Source organism: Canis lupus, chromosome 30, assembly GCF_003254725.2.
Source record: "Canis lupus dingo isolate Sandy chromosome 30, ASM325472v2, whole genome shotgun sequence".
NCBI lineage: Eukaryota > Metazoa > Chordata > Mammalia > Carnivora > Canidae > Canis > Canis lupus.
In genome coordinates, this window is record NC_064272.1 from 34,696,649 (window position 1) to 34,712,809 (window position 16,161).

Below are 16,161 nucleotides of genomic sequence, written 5' to 3' on the forward strand. Positions count from 1 at the left end.
TCTATTTATATTGTTCTACAGCTTCCAAAATGTGCTCATTCTTTTTGTACCTAAAATCCCTGGCGAGATAGAAAGGCAAGTAAAATTATCCCCATCCTACAAGAGAAAGAATTGAAACTTACAAAGTAATTTGCCCAAGGTCACACAGCTTTTCAATAGCAGTGCCTGGACTCAAACCAAGCTTTTGTTGTTATTCCTGGTTTATTCCCAATCGTTTGCCTATAGAATATCTCTTCTTAACTGGTATGGACACTAAAATGAAAGATGCTTCTAAAATTGCATCACATTTTCCTTCTCTTTAACACAGGGAAACGTAAAATCATAGAAGAATTTATGCCAAAGCACTGATTTTTATAAAAATTCTTACAAACAGACCAATATAAGAAACCAAAAGCTACAAGAAATACAAAAAAAAAAAAAAAAAAAAAGGCCATGTACCTAATATCCTACACTAGAATATTTATTTAGTAGTCAAATAAAATATTGGACACAGGGACGCCTGGGTGGCTCAGCGGTTGGGCGCCTGCCTTTGGCTCGGGTCATGATCCTGGGATCTGGGATTGAGTCCCGTATCGGGCTCCCTGCGGGGAGCCTGCTTCTCCCTCTGCCTGTGTCTCTGCCTCTCTCAGTCTGTGACTCTCATGAATAAATAAATAAATCTTAAAAAAAAAAGAAACTTAAAAAATATATTGGACACATTAATAATTTACATGTTCATATAATCTATTTGAATATTTCAATAACCTACTTGCCATTCAAAAATGGTCCTTAAATATAATTCCAGGTGATAATTAAACTTAGAGAAAAGAAACTGAAGAAAAACTCCAAATAACCTTGAATATACACTAAATTATGTTTACATTCTGTAGCAAGGCAGCACCTGGGATATAGTAAATACTTAAAGAATGCATGATTTTTTAAAATGTGCATTCTCCAATTTTAATGACTGAATAATTAAGAATTTGAATAAATTATCATCCTTAGCTATAAAGGAAAGTTGGGTTTTTTTAAATCGCAAACAGGATAGTGGGAGAATACTGAAATTGAGCATTTCTCAAGTATGACCTATTCACCCTATACATATACATATCTCACTGGCACAAGGACAGTCTTCAGGCAGCTCCTTCTAAGGTTCCAGATCATTCAGGATCAGCCTGCAGGCAGGGACAGATATAGCAGTGGGGCCTGGACCATGGAGAGAGAAATAAGAGAAGCCCAACATAAGAAAAATAAGAAAAGGTTCAATAGGAGGAGCCAGCATCAAAGCCATGATCCCTGGCTCAACTTCGAGACTGAACAAGCAGAGCACAAGTACTCACACACTGCCTGCAACCACGTACTTGTACACCAACCTGCTCTTCCCATCTGCCTCTACCCCTTTATTACTGCTCCTTCCCTAGAGATGCTCATCCTTCATCCAGTTTTCTTCTAATAAATCATTTTAAAAGAATATTAACCATTAGCAGGAATGTTTCAAGAAAGTGACAAAAATCATCAAAATAATGCATTAAGGGGTAGCCCTAGTGGCCCATTGGTTTAGCACCACCTTCTGCCCAGGGTGTGATCCTGGAGACCCGGGATCCAGTACTGGGATCGAGTGCCGCGTTGGGCTCCCTGCATGGGGCCTGCTTCTCCCTCTGCCTGTTTCTCTGCCTCTGTGTGTGTGTGTGTCTGTCATGAACAAATAAATAAAATCTTTAAAAAAAAAAACCCTAGCTCTACTCAGATATCAGAGTGAGCTGCCTTTGGCTATGAATGACTTGACTATGAAAATTTGGTGATAGGGATACTTAAAAAAAAATTTTTTAATAATGCATTAATATTATTAAAATTTGAGATAGTATTATCACGTACAATATAAGAGAAAGGAGTCTGAGGAATTGCAAAACATTATTTCTTCCAATTTTGCTTCAACCTCATATGTCATATAATGCCTCAGTTTCCTTATCTATATTCAAGATACCACTATTACACTGTAGATAAGTAAAATGTCTTATTCTTAAGTGATAGAGATGCTATAGTATTTAAAGGTAAAATATAATAAATAAAAATAAAGGTAAAATATATTGTCTACAACTTACTTTCAAAAGGCTTTGTGAAAAATGTGTGTATATTTTCTATACTTAAATACATACACATATATAGATAGAGCAAATACAGCAGAATGTTAACTTTTGAGTCTAAGTAGTGAGCAGGTATATCTTACCTAGTTAACTGTGTTATTCTTTCTTATATTTCAATTTTTCATAATAAAAGTTGGAGTAAACAAATTAGATATGTGCTCAGAATCTGTGCTTATAATGATTATTAGCATCATAAGTAAACTTTCAAAACTATTTTTGCAAACATCGTCAGAACACTGAGTTCTGCATCCAAATGGGTATATATCAAGTGCACGTGAAAACAACGCTAACTCGGTAGCGTACAAGACGACACAGGCAGTGTTTGTTTTGTTTTTTTTTGTAATAATTTTATTTATTTATTCATGAGAGACACAGAGAGGCAGAGACAGGTTCCCAGCGGGGAGCCCGATGTGGGACTCGATCCAGGAACCAGGGATCACAACCTGAGCCAAAGGCAAATGCTCAAACACTGAGCCACCCAGGTGCCCACAGACAGTGTTCTAGCACGCAATTACCTCCAGTCAGGGACTGCACGTCCCACACACTTCATCATACCCAGGGGGCTTACTGGGGCTCCCTCAGGGTCAGCAGGCAGGGTTCTTCTATGTGTTGATCGTGTGTTACTTTGACAAGTCACAACTTCTCTGGGGCTCAGAAACCATGTTCCTCTCATGATGCCCTCCTCTCCATCCCCTGCAGCACTGTAACAATTCAGGCCTCAAGAATTTCTACCTAGACTATGGCGGCAGCCTCATACACTGTCCATCCACTGCCAAGCTTGAGCCCCTCAACATCCTGAAAAGAGCTACCAAGTAATGCTTCCAAAACACATTTGATCGAGTGGTTCCCAACTTCTGCATATGCAGTACAAGTCCAACGCTCTGAATATATGGCGTATTTTAAGCCATTCCAATATTTAGCCCCAACCTCCCCTCCTATCTCCTACTCAATCCCATTGCCTATTATTCTAGGGTTCACCAAAGCTAAGCTGACAAACTAACTGCCCTCTCCCCCAACTCCAGACACTTCACTTCCATGCCTTTGCTCTTGCTGTTCCCTTGGATCACATAAGCTACTGCTTAATGGATACTGAGTAATTCCTTCTAGGGTGATGAGAATGTTCTGGAACCAAAGTAGACAAAGATGGTGTTACACAACATTGCAAACATACTATATGCTGCTGAACTGCTCACTTTAAAATGATTAGATTTAAGTTATGTGAATCTCACCTCAATTTTTTCAAAAAGCAGCAGCAGCTCATGCTGTAAAAAAAACAAAAACAAAAACAAAAAAAAAAAACACCTTTACCAACTCCTCAACCCCAGACAGGATCAGCACTGAGAACACTCCCCTGCCACAGCAGTTATGACTCTGTATTACCTGTTCATAGAATTTCCCACCATATTTTGAGCCTCTTATCTTCCTCATCTTCTCATTCCCTTGTGCTTAGCCTAGTCCCTCATGAAACATTTTTTTTTTTTAACAAATGAGAAATATAAACACCACTTATTTCCTTTGGTGCAAGAGGCTAGAGCATATGGTCTTTTGAAGATCTAGATCTAAAAGTCTACAGGGGCATGTATTAATTGTAAAGGAAAAGATCAGGAGAGACTTCTGTTCACCTGGTTATAAAGGATAAAAATGGAAAGACCTTTGGTGAGATTTTTCAGTTAATACTAATGAGGACTAACATTTTTTTGAGTTCTTAACCATAATCATTAGTCCCATTTTCCAAATGAGGAAACAAATATATTTCAGTAACTTGCGTAAGGTCACAAAGGGGCAGCAAGACTCAAATCCAAATAGGCTGACACACCGCCCTGCCTCCATTCTGCCCCAGGCATGGTTACAAGAGCTATGAATGGACATTCTTTGGCCCACAATTTGGCTTTTCTAAGGCTGAAAAACACTCCATTTTCCACATTTATGTACGTAGCCACTGCCACAAATGTTTATATTTTATAATGTGCTTTTTAAAATATAAAATGTTAATTTTTAAAAAGAATCCAACCGTAAAAAGAGATGGATCAGGAAAAAAGAGCTCTCATTAAAAAGATCTCTCACATGTAAAATAGCAAGTGCTTCTGGGAGCTTCCTCACTGACACAGCTGACACAGCTGAAAAGATCAGGGCGTACTGTGCTCACTAGAACACAACTATACCCACTAGGCTCACCCACTGGAGACCCATTTTCAAAGTACCCCAACCTCTGCACAAAATAAGTACCCTGCAGATGAGAAAATCATAGAATAACAAAAATAAGCTAGAAGAAAAACTATACACTCACTTTTTTAGTTTAGAAAGCATGATGTACATGTCCTTCCCCTCTTACCCTCTCTTTCTTTAATAATGTGACAATCTGGTTAAAAAAAAAAATGAACTAAAAGTCACTGAGACATAAAAGTATTTCTGCGCCTGAATGGAAAACCTTACCACAGCGGTAATGTCAAATCTTGACAATATATCAATAAGGTCAATATTAAAAACATAACATCCCTCCAAAAAAGGATATATCCTATGTTATACACTTGTACACTCACAGTGCCAGATAGTTAGCCCACAATTTTCAGTTCTACTGGATTCTCAGCACTTGCTTCATCCATACGTCCTCCTAAATATCTAAAACCAAGAATGGTAGGACAATATGTTGGGCAAATAAATACACACACACACACAAAAGCAAAAAGGAAGAAGGGATAATAATATCATAGATAATATGACAAAGTAGGATTCAAGACAAAAGTTGGATTACAAATTAGATACTTTTATACCACTAGTTACACACCACGGTGAATATAAAATAGCCAATAAACTTAAAGTATCAATTATCATAAAAGTAAGTACATAAAACAAAAACTGGAATATAAATAAGGGAAGGTGTCAGTAACACAGCTATAGTGAGAGATATACACTACTCTCAAAGCTACAATAAACCAAGTAGCAAAAATAAAGATGTGAAGCCCCTAAAGATTAATATGAACAAGGCTTTGAAAGGAAAAAAAAATGGTCAAAGAACACAAACAGTTCCTAAAACAAGTGAAAATGGCAATAGGCATAGAAATATGTCCACACTCCCTAGAAATCAAAAACACACATTAAAGCTGTATTTTTAAAGCTATTTTTTTCCAATCAAGTTGACAAATATGTTCTAAATAATAGGTTCATTACTGAAAAGGTGTAGTGACTGCAACAATTTTATACACTGCTGGTCATGATCCCAGGGTCCTGGGATGGAGCCCCACATCAGGCTCCCTGCTCAGCGGGGAGCCTGCTTCTTCCTCTCCCTCTGCCTGCAGCTCCCCTCTGGAATCTTTTTTTTTTTTTTAAGATTTTATTTACTTATTTGTGAGACACACACAGAGAGAGGCAGAGACACAGGCAGAGGGAGAAGCAGGCTCCCTGCAGGGAGCCCGATGCTCTGGGATCAGGCCCTGAGCTGAAGGCAGTTCTGGGGCTCTGGGATCAGGCCCTGAGCTGAAGGCAAAGGCTCAGCCGCTGAGTAATCCAAGCGTCCCCCCACCCCTAGAATCTTTAAAAAGAGCATAAACCAGTGGTTTATGGCATGGCATGGTGACTTGTTTTATTCTTTATATTCAATTGTATTGTTTTCTATACCGGACATTTATGACCTCTATGTGGGGGGAAAGATTTTTAAAACAATAGACAGCCATTTATCTTGACTGGTTCAGTCATATACAGAGAGTCTCTCTCAAGGGTACTTAGCAGGGCTGATTCGATTATATAATTACATCTTATCACATCTCAACCTTTGCCAGAACTTTAGTAACTCAACTATATGGGTTCATCTTTTGCACATTTCAGAGATTATACGATTTAGAAATAAATTAGTCAATGTTGGTAATATTCAAGATTTCTGAGGATAACAAAAGTCCAAAAGACAAAACCATTTCTGTAACAACGAACAGGTAAATTTATTCTTGTATTTTTGTGTTACGTATTTAAGCCTAGAAGAGGAAAGCTATACAAAGCTTTTAATTATTTTATGACTTAGAAAAATGAGGCAATAAGCATATATTATCCCATCTTTCTATTTACCATTTCAGTAAGTGCATTTCAATCATCATTCTTTGGCAAATTAAATTCCCTCCAGAAATCAATTTGATTGCTCTTGCATAAATAAGCTCGAGCAGGTGGAAATTTTCAACCATTTGTTATATTCCTTAGGTGTCAGGGCAAATGTTTGCATGATTACTAACAGGACACTTAAGTCCTCCATTACAATAGAGATGTAATACATGAGTTATAATGTTTAAATCTAATATTCTTGGATGTAGATTCCTTCACCAAGTGTTAGTCTGTAAATTAAACAGGGTTGTTAAGAATAAAACGTTGCAGGCTATCAGCTAGCTCTAGGGAGAAAGGGAAAAGAGGAAGGGAGAACTTGTTACCTCCCCAATAGAATCATTTCTTTAGATGAAACTTACCCACTCCAGTCAGAAATCTCTCTGAACAAGGATTTACACTTGCTGAGGAATACAAAAGTTTAATTCAGGTTACAAAACAAAAAAAATAAAAGCCTTCCTTTAACTATTTCCCCCTAGCTGGCCCCCTCTCCACCTCCTTACTCTGACCGAAGTTCTGCACCTCCTCTGCACCACCCCCTACCATATACCAAAGTTCCTTTTGAAACCTGGAGTTCCCTCAGTGCACTATATAATTTCACAAATCCACACCACTGCACTTGCTGTTCACCGTCTATCTGGCCCAGCCTCAAGCTTCACTTTCCTATCTCCTCCCTGACCCCACCCTATATATCTGTGCTCCCACAGCAATTTATATACACCTCTGTCAATGGCTTTTAACATAAGATATTATTATTTTATGTCTAGCTTTCTTAAAAATCTGAAGGTTGTGATTAGATTTTTCTTACTATAGAAATTTTAGAACATATGCAAAATACAATAGCATCACAAAAGTAAATATGATTGTATCATGAACCCACCACCTACAACAATTAATTCATGATCAATCTCTCTTTCAACTATATCCCCTATTCACTTCTCCTACCCCCTGTTCACAGGTTATTTGGAAACAAATCCCAGACCTCACATCATTTCATCTGTAAATAGTGTTTCTCTGAGAGATAAAAATGCTTTGCAAACATAACCACATTACAACCACTGTCACATTTAAACATTTTTAGGTAATAATTCCATAATGCCATCACATATCACAACATTTACATTTCTCAACTATCATAAAATATTATTTTTATTTTTTAAAAGATTTTATTTATTTATTTAAAGAGAGAGAGAGAAAGCACAAACAGGGGGAGAGACAGAGGGCAAGAGAGAAGCAGACTCCCCACTGAGTATAGAGCCTGAAGTGAGGCTCAATCCCAAGATCCTTAGATCACCACCTGAACCAAAGTCAGATGCCTAACCGACTGAGCCACCCAGTCAGCTAATTAAAAAATTAAGCATTTTAAAATTAGTTTTATTATTAATAGTTTTTATTATTAATCAAGGTCTACATGAAGTCTATCATTGCAATTGGTTAATGTCTCCTAAATCTCTTTTAATCTTCAGATTTTTCCTTCATTTTCTTCTTCTTATAATTTATTTTTGAAGAAACTAGGCCATTTGTTCTAAGAGTTTCTCATGATCACAATTACATCCTTTGCATCCCCATGTTCCTCCATCCCTGTATTTTCTGTTAAATGAAGGTAAGATCTGGAAGCCAATCATATTCAGGCTTGGTTCTTTTGGCAAGACTATTCATAGGCAGTAATAAATATTCCCATCAGGAAATAAATTACATCTGATTTTTTTTTTATTTTTGAACATTAGTAGCCACTGATAATCACTGTCTTTGCCCCAGATCCATCAATTTTTTAGGAGCTGTAAAATTGTGATATACTAATTCCATCTCCCTTCTTCCTCTATTAGCTGGGATAAAACACCTTGTATAAAAGAAGAACTCCCCTTCCTTCCTTGGTTAGCCTGAGGAAAAGCATAATACCTTTGTCTTTAGTTTCTGAGTTTTTTTTTTTAAGATTTTATTTATTCATGAGAGACAGAGAGAGAGAGAGAGAGAGGTAGAGACACAGGCAGAGGGAGAAGCAGGCTCCATGCAGGGAGCCTGACTTGGGATTTGATCCCGGGACTCCAGAATCACGCCCTGGGCTGAAGGCAGGCACTTAACTGCTGAGCTACCCCTATTTTCTGGTTCTTGAAAGAATACATCAAAAAGTGACAACTATCTCCTTTTCTTGCAATAATTATTATGAATTCACATACTTAAAAGATTTTGGCACATTGACACATTATCCATATTGATGATGGAACTACCCCATTGCTGGATAGTGGGAACCTCTTCAAGTTGGCTCCTGAGTCCTAATCTTTGATAGCCTCCTTTATTTCTAGTGTGACAAAGGATTCCAGGCTCAACTTGCACATTTTCTGTTTCCAACTTAGAATCATCAATTTCCTTACAAAGGACTTAATTATTAATACATTCTTGAGCCTAACTTATGTGTTCCATTAATGTTTTCCAAATTAAATAAGGCAACTGCTTAACAAGATCCAATTTCTGAACTAATTTTAAATTTGAAAAAAAATATGTATCATGCACAATAAAGAGATACAATTACTATTCCACTCTTACTAAAAGAAGGAATTTAAATGGTTAACTACTCATCATTTGGTACACAATGAGTTCTTGGACTCACTGTATACGAAAAGATGTACCAAAGCAACTCAACCATTCTGCTTTGTATTATAATAAAATTCAGCAATTCAAATAACCATGACAACCTGGGATTGACATCAAAAATATAAAGAGACAGAGCTTCTTTATTGTGATCTTCCTTCAAGAACCACAAGAAATGCAGTGCAGAGATGACTCTAGGAAACTGTTCGAATAAAACTTTAAGCTAAACATTCTTAATCAAAGGCTGGCATCTTTAATGAAATTGAGTAAATAGTGCTCAATTAAGTATCATGAGTTTAAATTTAACAATTTCTCACCTTAATTATTCACATTACCCAAAAATCATTGTTATAATATTAACATCTTTTCAAACATACTCTAACCCCTAGAAGGAAAACACAAAACTCTCCTTTTCAAAATCACAACTGAGACAAAATTTAATCCTTTATGCTTTCTAAACATCTCAAACTTTTTTTTTTCTTTTCTAAAGATTTACTACTTTGAACGAGAGAGACAGAGCATGTGCACCAAGGCAGGATGCTGGGGGCGGGAGGTGGGGGCAGAGGGAATCTCACTTAGCAGGAAGCCCAATGTAGGCCTCCATCTCAGGACATAACCCGAGCCAAAATCAAGAGTTGGACACTGAACCAACGGAGCCACCCAGGCGCCCCAAACATCTCAAACTTCTGTTCTTAGTGGGAACCAAAGGAATTTTGTTGAGGATATTTTTCAGTTGCTATATTTGTAACTCTAAATGTTTTTAGAAATATCAGTATTTTTTCAGGGTCCTGAGACATTAACAAGATGCTTTAGAACATATTTGATTGCTCCTATAGAATTCATTGTTCCAAAATCAGAGTCACTTAGAGAAACGGCGGCAAAAATAACTACAGAGCCTCCCCATATCAGAGATAACTTTAACAATCAAGCACTGACTCCACTACAAATGTCAAGTGTAGGTACAGTTTAAGTGAAGCCCCCTTCCAAAATGTCTGCTTACAATATCTGTTTGCAGTATATCTACTAGTTCTTGAAATATAGCCCCTTAATTTTAATTACTCAATTTTCCTAGTCTGAAGTAGGTGAAAACGGAATAGCCTATTCTCACTGTACGTATAATCGTATACATAATTGTACATATAATTGCACACATAATTGACTAGATTTGAAATGGCATTTACAGTCATTTAATTACCCCTTTCTGAAATCTGAAGCTCCAATTTAGTGATTAAGATAAATGTCAACAACAAAATAGTCTTATTTTATGATTAAAAGAGGCAGTTATCTCCAGATTCAGCTAGAACAAGATAAAAGTCTCAAATGTATTTTACTACATTTATGTATACGTGTATAAACATAACCTCTGTTGAGTGAACTCTAAACTCACGGACATATTTATAACCATGGTACTATTCAGAATATTTTAAATGATTTTTTCTACATATAATTTAGCATGTTAAGCTAAGATTCTATATTTCACATACTATAAAATATTTACATACCTTAGACTATTGCTAATGCATCTCTTTCAGATGCATAAGTTTAAATAAATACGAGAAGAAAAATATTCATGAAATACACATTTTAAGTTTTTTTTTCCCTCAAATCAAAGTTGTGCAGGCCATATTGTGATTATTTCCATGATAATTAAAAATGACTGCTTTGGGATTCAAATTAGGTAATCATGGAGAAAGCAAGATATATACCCCTTACCTTATGCCAAAATAGATCCTATACAAACATTTAACTTAAAATGTTAAAAAAAATGAAACGAATTAAAAAACTAAAAGAAATGGGGTGCCTGAGTGGCTCAGTGGTTAAGTGTCTGCCTTTGGCTCGGGGACATGATCCCAGAGGGCCCAGGATCAATCCCACATCAGCTTCCCCACAGGGGAGCCTGCTTCTCCCTCTGCCTATAATATCTCTGCCTCTCAGTCTGTGTCTTACATGAATGAATAAATAAAATCTTTAAAAAAAAAAAAAAGCTAAAAGAAATGAGGTGGGGAATTTTTTTCTTTTTTGCTTAATATTGCAGAGTACAAAGGGCAAGATATAACTTAAACCTAAGTCACAAAAGGTTGACAAATTCAATTGCATAAAAATAGCCACGTCCTGCATAGCAAAACCCACCATAAAATCATAAGACAAGTAATCAGTTAAGAAAACATATTATGCATATTAAAATGACTAATTTCCTTGATACGGAGTATGTACAAATGAATTTTAAAAATCAACAATCCCATGGAAAAATGGAAATGATAAACTGCTCATGAAAAATAAAGAAGAACATGCTGTGGGCTCTTAAAAGCCCAGAAAAGTAATTTCTCACACTTTGGGTGCATGATGTATGGAAAGAAATTTAACATTCTTCAGTATTACCAGTGTTCCATATCCTTTAACCCAGCAATTCCACTTTTAGGAACGGATCCTACATGTGTGCCTGCACACATGCACACACGTGCACACACAAACTTTAAATATACACAGGCTTATTCATCATTGCATATTACAGCATGGATTTGAAGGGAGATGTTCTAAATGGGCCTAATTATTTACAGTTTTTAAAAAAGATACAGAACAAGTACAGTGTCCTAACCATTCCCATAAGGGTGAATATTTATATTCCCATTTGCTTGTAGTTACTAAACTCTTTCTGGAAGAACATATAAGCAACAGATAACACCAACAATACATACCCATGTGACCAAATCTGACATTAGGGATTATGGTACAGATTGAAAGCAAAAGGAACCTATTTCTCCTGCACATTCATTTTATTCTATCTTGGTTTGGTTTTATTAGTCATCACACTCAATTATTTTCTTTTTTTAAAAAAAGATCTTATTTATTTATTCATGAGAGACACAGAGAGAGACTGGCAGAGACACAGGCAGAGGGAGAAGTAGGCTCCATGCAGGGAGCCCAATGTGGGACTGGATCCCCAGACCGGAATCACGCCCTGAGCAGAAGGCAGGCGCTCAACCGCTGAACCACCCAGGCGTCCCATATTCAATTATTTTCATGGAAATATTTTACAAAACGTATTCTAAGATTTAACTTAAACAGAGATTAAGTTCATGTTTTCTAACAAATCTAGTTCTACCTCTTTATACTCTGTATTTCTCTTTATTTTTATGGACTTAAAAAGAATGCCCAGTTTATTAAGTGCTAAGATTTAAGTTCAGAGAGATGCACTTCATGTTCCAAATGTATAAAATGCAAACTGGCATGCTGATAATAGCAATAACAATTAGATACTCTGCCTTTCTAGAAGAGAAAACAGGATAAAATCAAGGTATAAAAACCTCCAAGTGGGGTGTGGATATGTAGTGCAGGCCAAAGAAAATGGGAAAGTGGAGCAAATAAATATTAAAAAGCATGTCTTTTATAAAGCTACACACACAACCCGCACTACCAAAAAAGCTACACACACAACCTGCACTACAAAAAAAAAGTTGAATCTTTAACTACACTGACCTCTGACATCACTAAACGACATTTGTCAATTATTATCTAAAAAAAAAAAAAACAACAATGTGAAACAAAGTAATCTCTATGTGCTTATAAAACAATTTCATGCTTTATTAAACAACATCAAATCATCAAATACCATGCCTCCTATAGCTTTCCTTTTTTAATTGGAAATTAAAAAGCCTACTTTTGCTACAGTTTCCTGTTAAGTCCAACTAACATCATCCCAGAAGTAGGTGGAGAGAGAAGAGTCACAAGCCTGAATTAACTCATAACCAAAAGCAGATTAATTAGTATTCTCATAAAAGGCATGTAATCATTCGGTAAAACTAGTGAGAAATCATAAAGGTTCTTTGCAATTACTCCAAAGGGGCAAGTGGAGCTGTCTGAGCATCCTATCTCCTTTACCTTTCTGACTCTTCATGGCTTTTTTAAGGGACCTAGAATTTTCCTAATAACGTAGAAATGCTGATGACACTGCCCTTCTTCTGACTCGCCAAATCATCTAAATCCCCAGCATCTGCAGTCAGGCTGTTTCTCAAGAGCTCTGATCTGCTGCCAACTTAGAGAGAGGCCCCGAGGACCCCTCAGGGTGCACAGGGAGGCCGGGCTGCAGATGGTCACGCACGCCTGTCCCGCAGGTGAAGGTCGGCCGCACAGGACCCCCACGTTCCCAGCTGCACCGCCGCCTGCAGGGTCAGCACGCACCGGGCTTCGTCCGCGTGGACGCCGCCCTCTGCAACCCGACCTCCCCGCGACAGGGCGAGGGCCACCCGCCCCAGCCTCGCCGTCCGGGACGCACGGAGCCCGAGCCTCCCAGGGTGCAGGGTGCGAGTCCTCCCCGCGCAGGCCCGCGAGCCCGGGATGGAGGACGCGGGGCCGGGGGGACCCCGGGGCGCTCGGCGGTGTGACCCGCCCCGGGCGGGGGGGGGGTGCCCGGGGTCTCCGCGCGGAGCCGAGCCCCGGCCCCGGCCGACCCGGGAGGCTCCGGGGAGCGCAGCGCCGGGAGCCCGGGACGCGCACGGGCCGCGGGACTCACCGCGCTGGCGGCGGCGGCGGCGGGGGCGCCGGACGAGGCGCCGGGCGCGTCCTGCCTCCTCAGCCGGGACTTGAGGCTCTTCATGGCCAGGTGTCCGCGCTCCGGCGCCCGAACCTTCAAGCGTGCGGGCCGCGAGCGCCCGGGGAGGCGGCGGCGGCGGCGGCGGCGGCCCCAGCCCCACCTGCCACCTGGGGACTCGGGGGCGGGGCGCCCTCCCGCAGCCAATCCTGGCGCGGCCTCCGAGGGGGCGGGGCCGGCCGCGGCCAATCGGAATCCGGGAAGGGGGTGGGACTTCCCTTTCAAACTTACTTACAGACCCCCTCCCTCTCGCAGCTGCAGAAGTTTGGGGCCGCGGCTGCGCGGGCGGCGGAGGTGAGCGGCGGCGGCGGGGACCCGCGGGAGAGCAGGGCTCCGGCCAGCGTACTTCGGTGACGGGGCCTCAGGTCAGAGGAGAGCGAGGGGTCCGGCCGCAGCCACCTCCCTCCCCCCACCGCCGCGCACGTGCTCTTCCCTAAGCTCAGGTCCCTAACTCTGCTCTGCTTCCCAGCAGGACGCGCAGCAGCTTTCAGCTTCCCTTCCACCCGCCGGCGTTTCATTGCAGCGCCTGGGAAACAACGGCCTCTAAGGAATAAGGCGCTGCCGAAGAACGTCCAGCTACGACCGGACTTTGAAAGACATGACAATAAATGTGAAATGATCGATAATCAATTTGATGAGTGAAGAACCCGCTGCTTTGGAGAGAGAAAGCGAGAGAGATGGGGTGCGGGTGGGGAGAGCATCAATAAAAATACGGTGGTAAAGCCTGGCTAAAAGGAGTGACAAAATTTTTGAAAACCAGAAATATAAAAAAATAATAATAAAAGAAAAAGAAAACCAGAAATAAGTATACCTGGAATTCTTTGGGCTGTGCCAAAGAGGAAACAAGGTCTAGCTCTTTCCATATGGTCACATGCTGCTATACTTTTTGCTTTCCACACTTGACCTTTCCTCTCTGCTGTAGTAGTCCCTACTTAATCTACTGAATTAATTTGTATATCTCAAAAAAAAAAAAAAAAGACCTGGCTGTTTGAACGAGAATCCAGGCTTTCAATAATATTATTTCAGCTAAAAGTTTATAAATTATTTCGAATAGTAGTATATTTTGTATTTCTCAGCTATATTGTCCTTCCCCCCCCAAAAAAAAGATTATTTTACTAATATCTGTTGATGCTTTTAACAGCAGTCTGTACAGACATCTCATTTTGTTTGATCATCACAAATCTTTGAAATAGACAATCCAATCCAATTCATTCATTCATTCATTCTTTCTTGCTTTCTTTCAACCTACACCTATGTTTAAGGAGTACTATACGCTGCTAGTTACTGGAGGAAAAGTGATTAACATGATAGGTCCTTTGCATCCAGGAAGCTTACAATCTAGTGAGTTAGACAAACCATAAAACCATAATATCACTAACATATGCAGAGTTTGCCTCAGTTGCTAGGAGATGATATAGATAGCCAAGTTCTCCAGTCTACGGGGTTCAAAGACCTGATGGAAGAAGCAAAGCCTGATATATATATATAATTTTTTTGCAAAGCCGGATTTTGATACTTATTTATTTTTTTAAAATGACCCATAATAGCCAAAGTGATACAAAATGTCATCAAAGGAAAACATATCATGGTCTTTTCTGCAAAATATTGTGTTTGCTTTCTGTAGAAACACATTAAAGCTAATTAATTCATCCTGCCCAGAAAATTTGGATTAGTGAGAATCATTTCAAGGAAGGATGAAGAAACAAGTAGGTGAGGAACACTCAATAATTTGCTTTTAACATGACATCTTCAAAAGTCTTCGTTGGAGTCAGTTTTTCTCAGCAAAATATTTATTCTAGCATGTACCCATTTGAAAAGACAAACAGTCCATGTTTCCAACAAACAATGGATTCTTTTTGTCTGAAAGGTCAGTTGCTCTCTTTAGAGTTTCCTTAGAGTAACTCAGGGTTTTATTTGAATACTGTAAATGGGGCACCTGGGTGCTCAGTCAGTTAAGCAATCAACCCTTGATTGATTTCCCCTTGGGTTGTGACTCAGGGTTATGGGATCCATGCCTGAATGGGGCTCTGCTCAGCGGGAAGTATACTTCTCTCCCTCTGTCTCTGCTCCTCCCCCCACTTGAAGGTACACATGCTCTCTCTCTCTAAAATGAATAAATCTTTAAAAATAAATAAATGCTGTAAAAACATTTTTTCAGAGCTCTCATGGAGAGACAGCATCCAAGTAAATGGCAGTGAACTTTGAATAGTCTTTGAAAATAACACTGTCTTTGAAAATAACAGAAAATTATTAAATGTTGTCTTGATTAGTTCTATGGAAGGAAATTTTCTTGAATCCTCCTCCTTCCTCAAGATCCACAGTCATTCAGATTTTAGTGGCTCTTTATAGTACCTGGACGCTGTGTCTCTGTCCTCACCTACCACTGCAGGACCAAACTTCTATCTGGATATTCTATAAATTTCCCAATGAGACACCCAACCTCCAGTCTCCCCTTTCCCATCACCAGTAAATTATCAATCATCAAAAGCCTTACAAAATATTCCTCTCTAGCTCAAAAACCTTCAGCAGTTAATGAATAAAATCTAACTCTTTTACTTGGCGTGTAAGGCTCTACTACATGGACCCAACCCTGTTCTCCCTGTGGCAATCCAAACAAATTACTCCTCGTCCCATTCCTCAAACGTGGGTCATGCCTTTCAATTTTCACATCTTTATGAGGCTATTACCTCCTCCGGTAATTTTCTATCTACATTCATCTAACAAAATCCTACTTCCTCCAGGAATGATTGGAAGAAGACATAAGGAGGCTTCTGGAAT

At 39.3% G+C, this 16,161-nt stretch overlaps 1 protein-coding gene and 1 long non-coding RNA gene across 2 annotated transcripts in view; one reads left to right on the top strand and one right to left on the bottom strand.

The window, feature by feature from the left end:
- The window catches only part of UACA (uveal autoantigen with coiled-coil domains and ankyrin repeats), a 90,959-nt gene extending 77,457 nt beyond the window's left edge, over positions 1-13,502 (bottom strand). Inside the window, exon 1 of the mRNA XM_025472306.3 lies at positions 13,306-13,502. Within this exon, the coding sequence (XP_025328091.1) occupies positions 13,306-13,389 (84 nt within the window). The 5' untranslated portion in view covers positions 13,390-13,502. The remainder of the gene's footprint in view (positions 1-13,305) is intronic.
- A 107-nt stretch (positions 13,503-13,609) lies between these two features.
- Positions 13,610-14,117, top strand: LOC112675665 (uncharacterized). Its single transcript, XR_003145979.3, has 2 exons — positions 13,610-13,748; positions 13,856-14,117. It is a non-coding gene; the product is annotated as an uncharacterized LOC112675665 (long non-coding RNA).
- Positions 14,118-16,161: the final 2,044 nt, after the last annotated feature.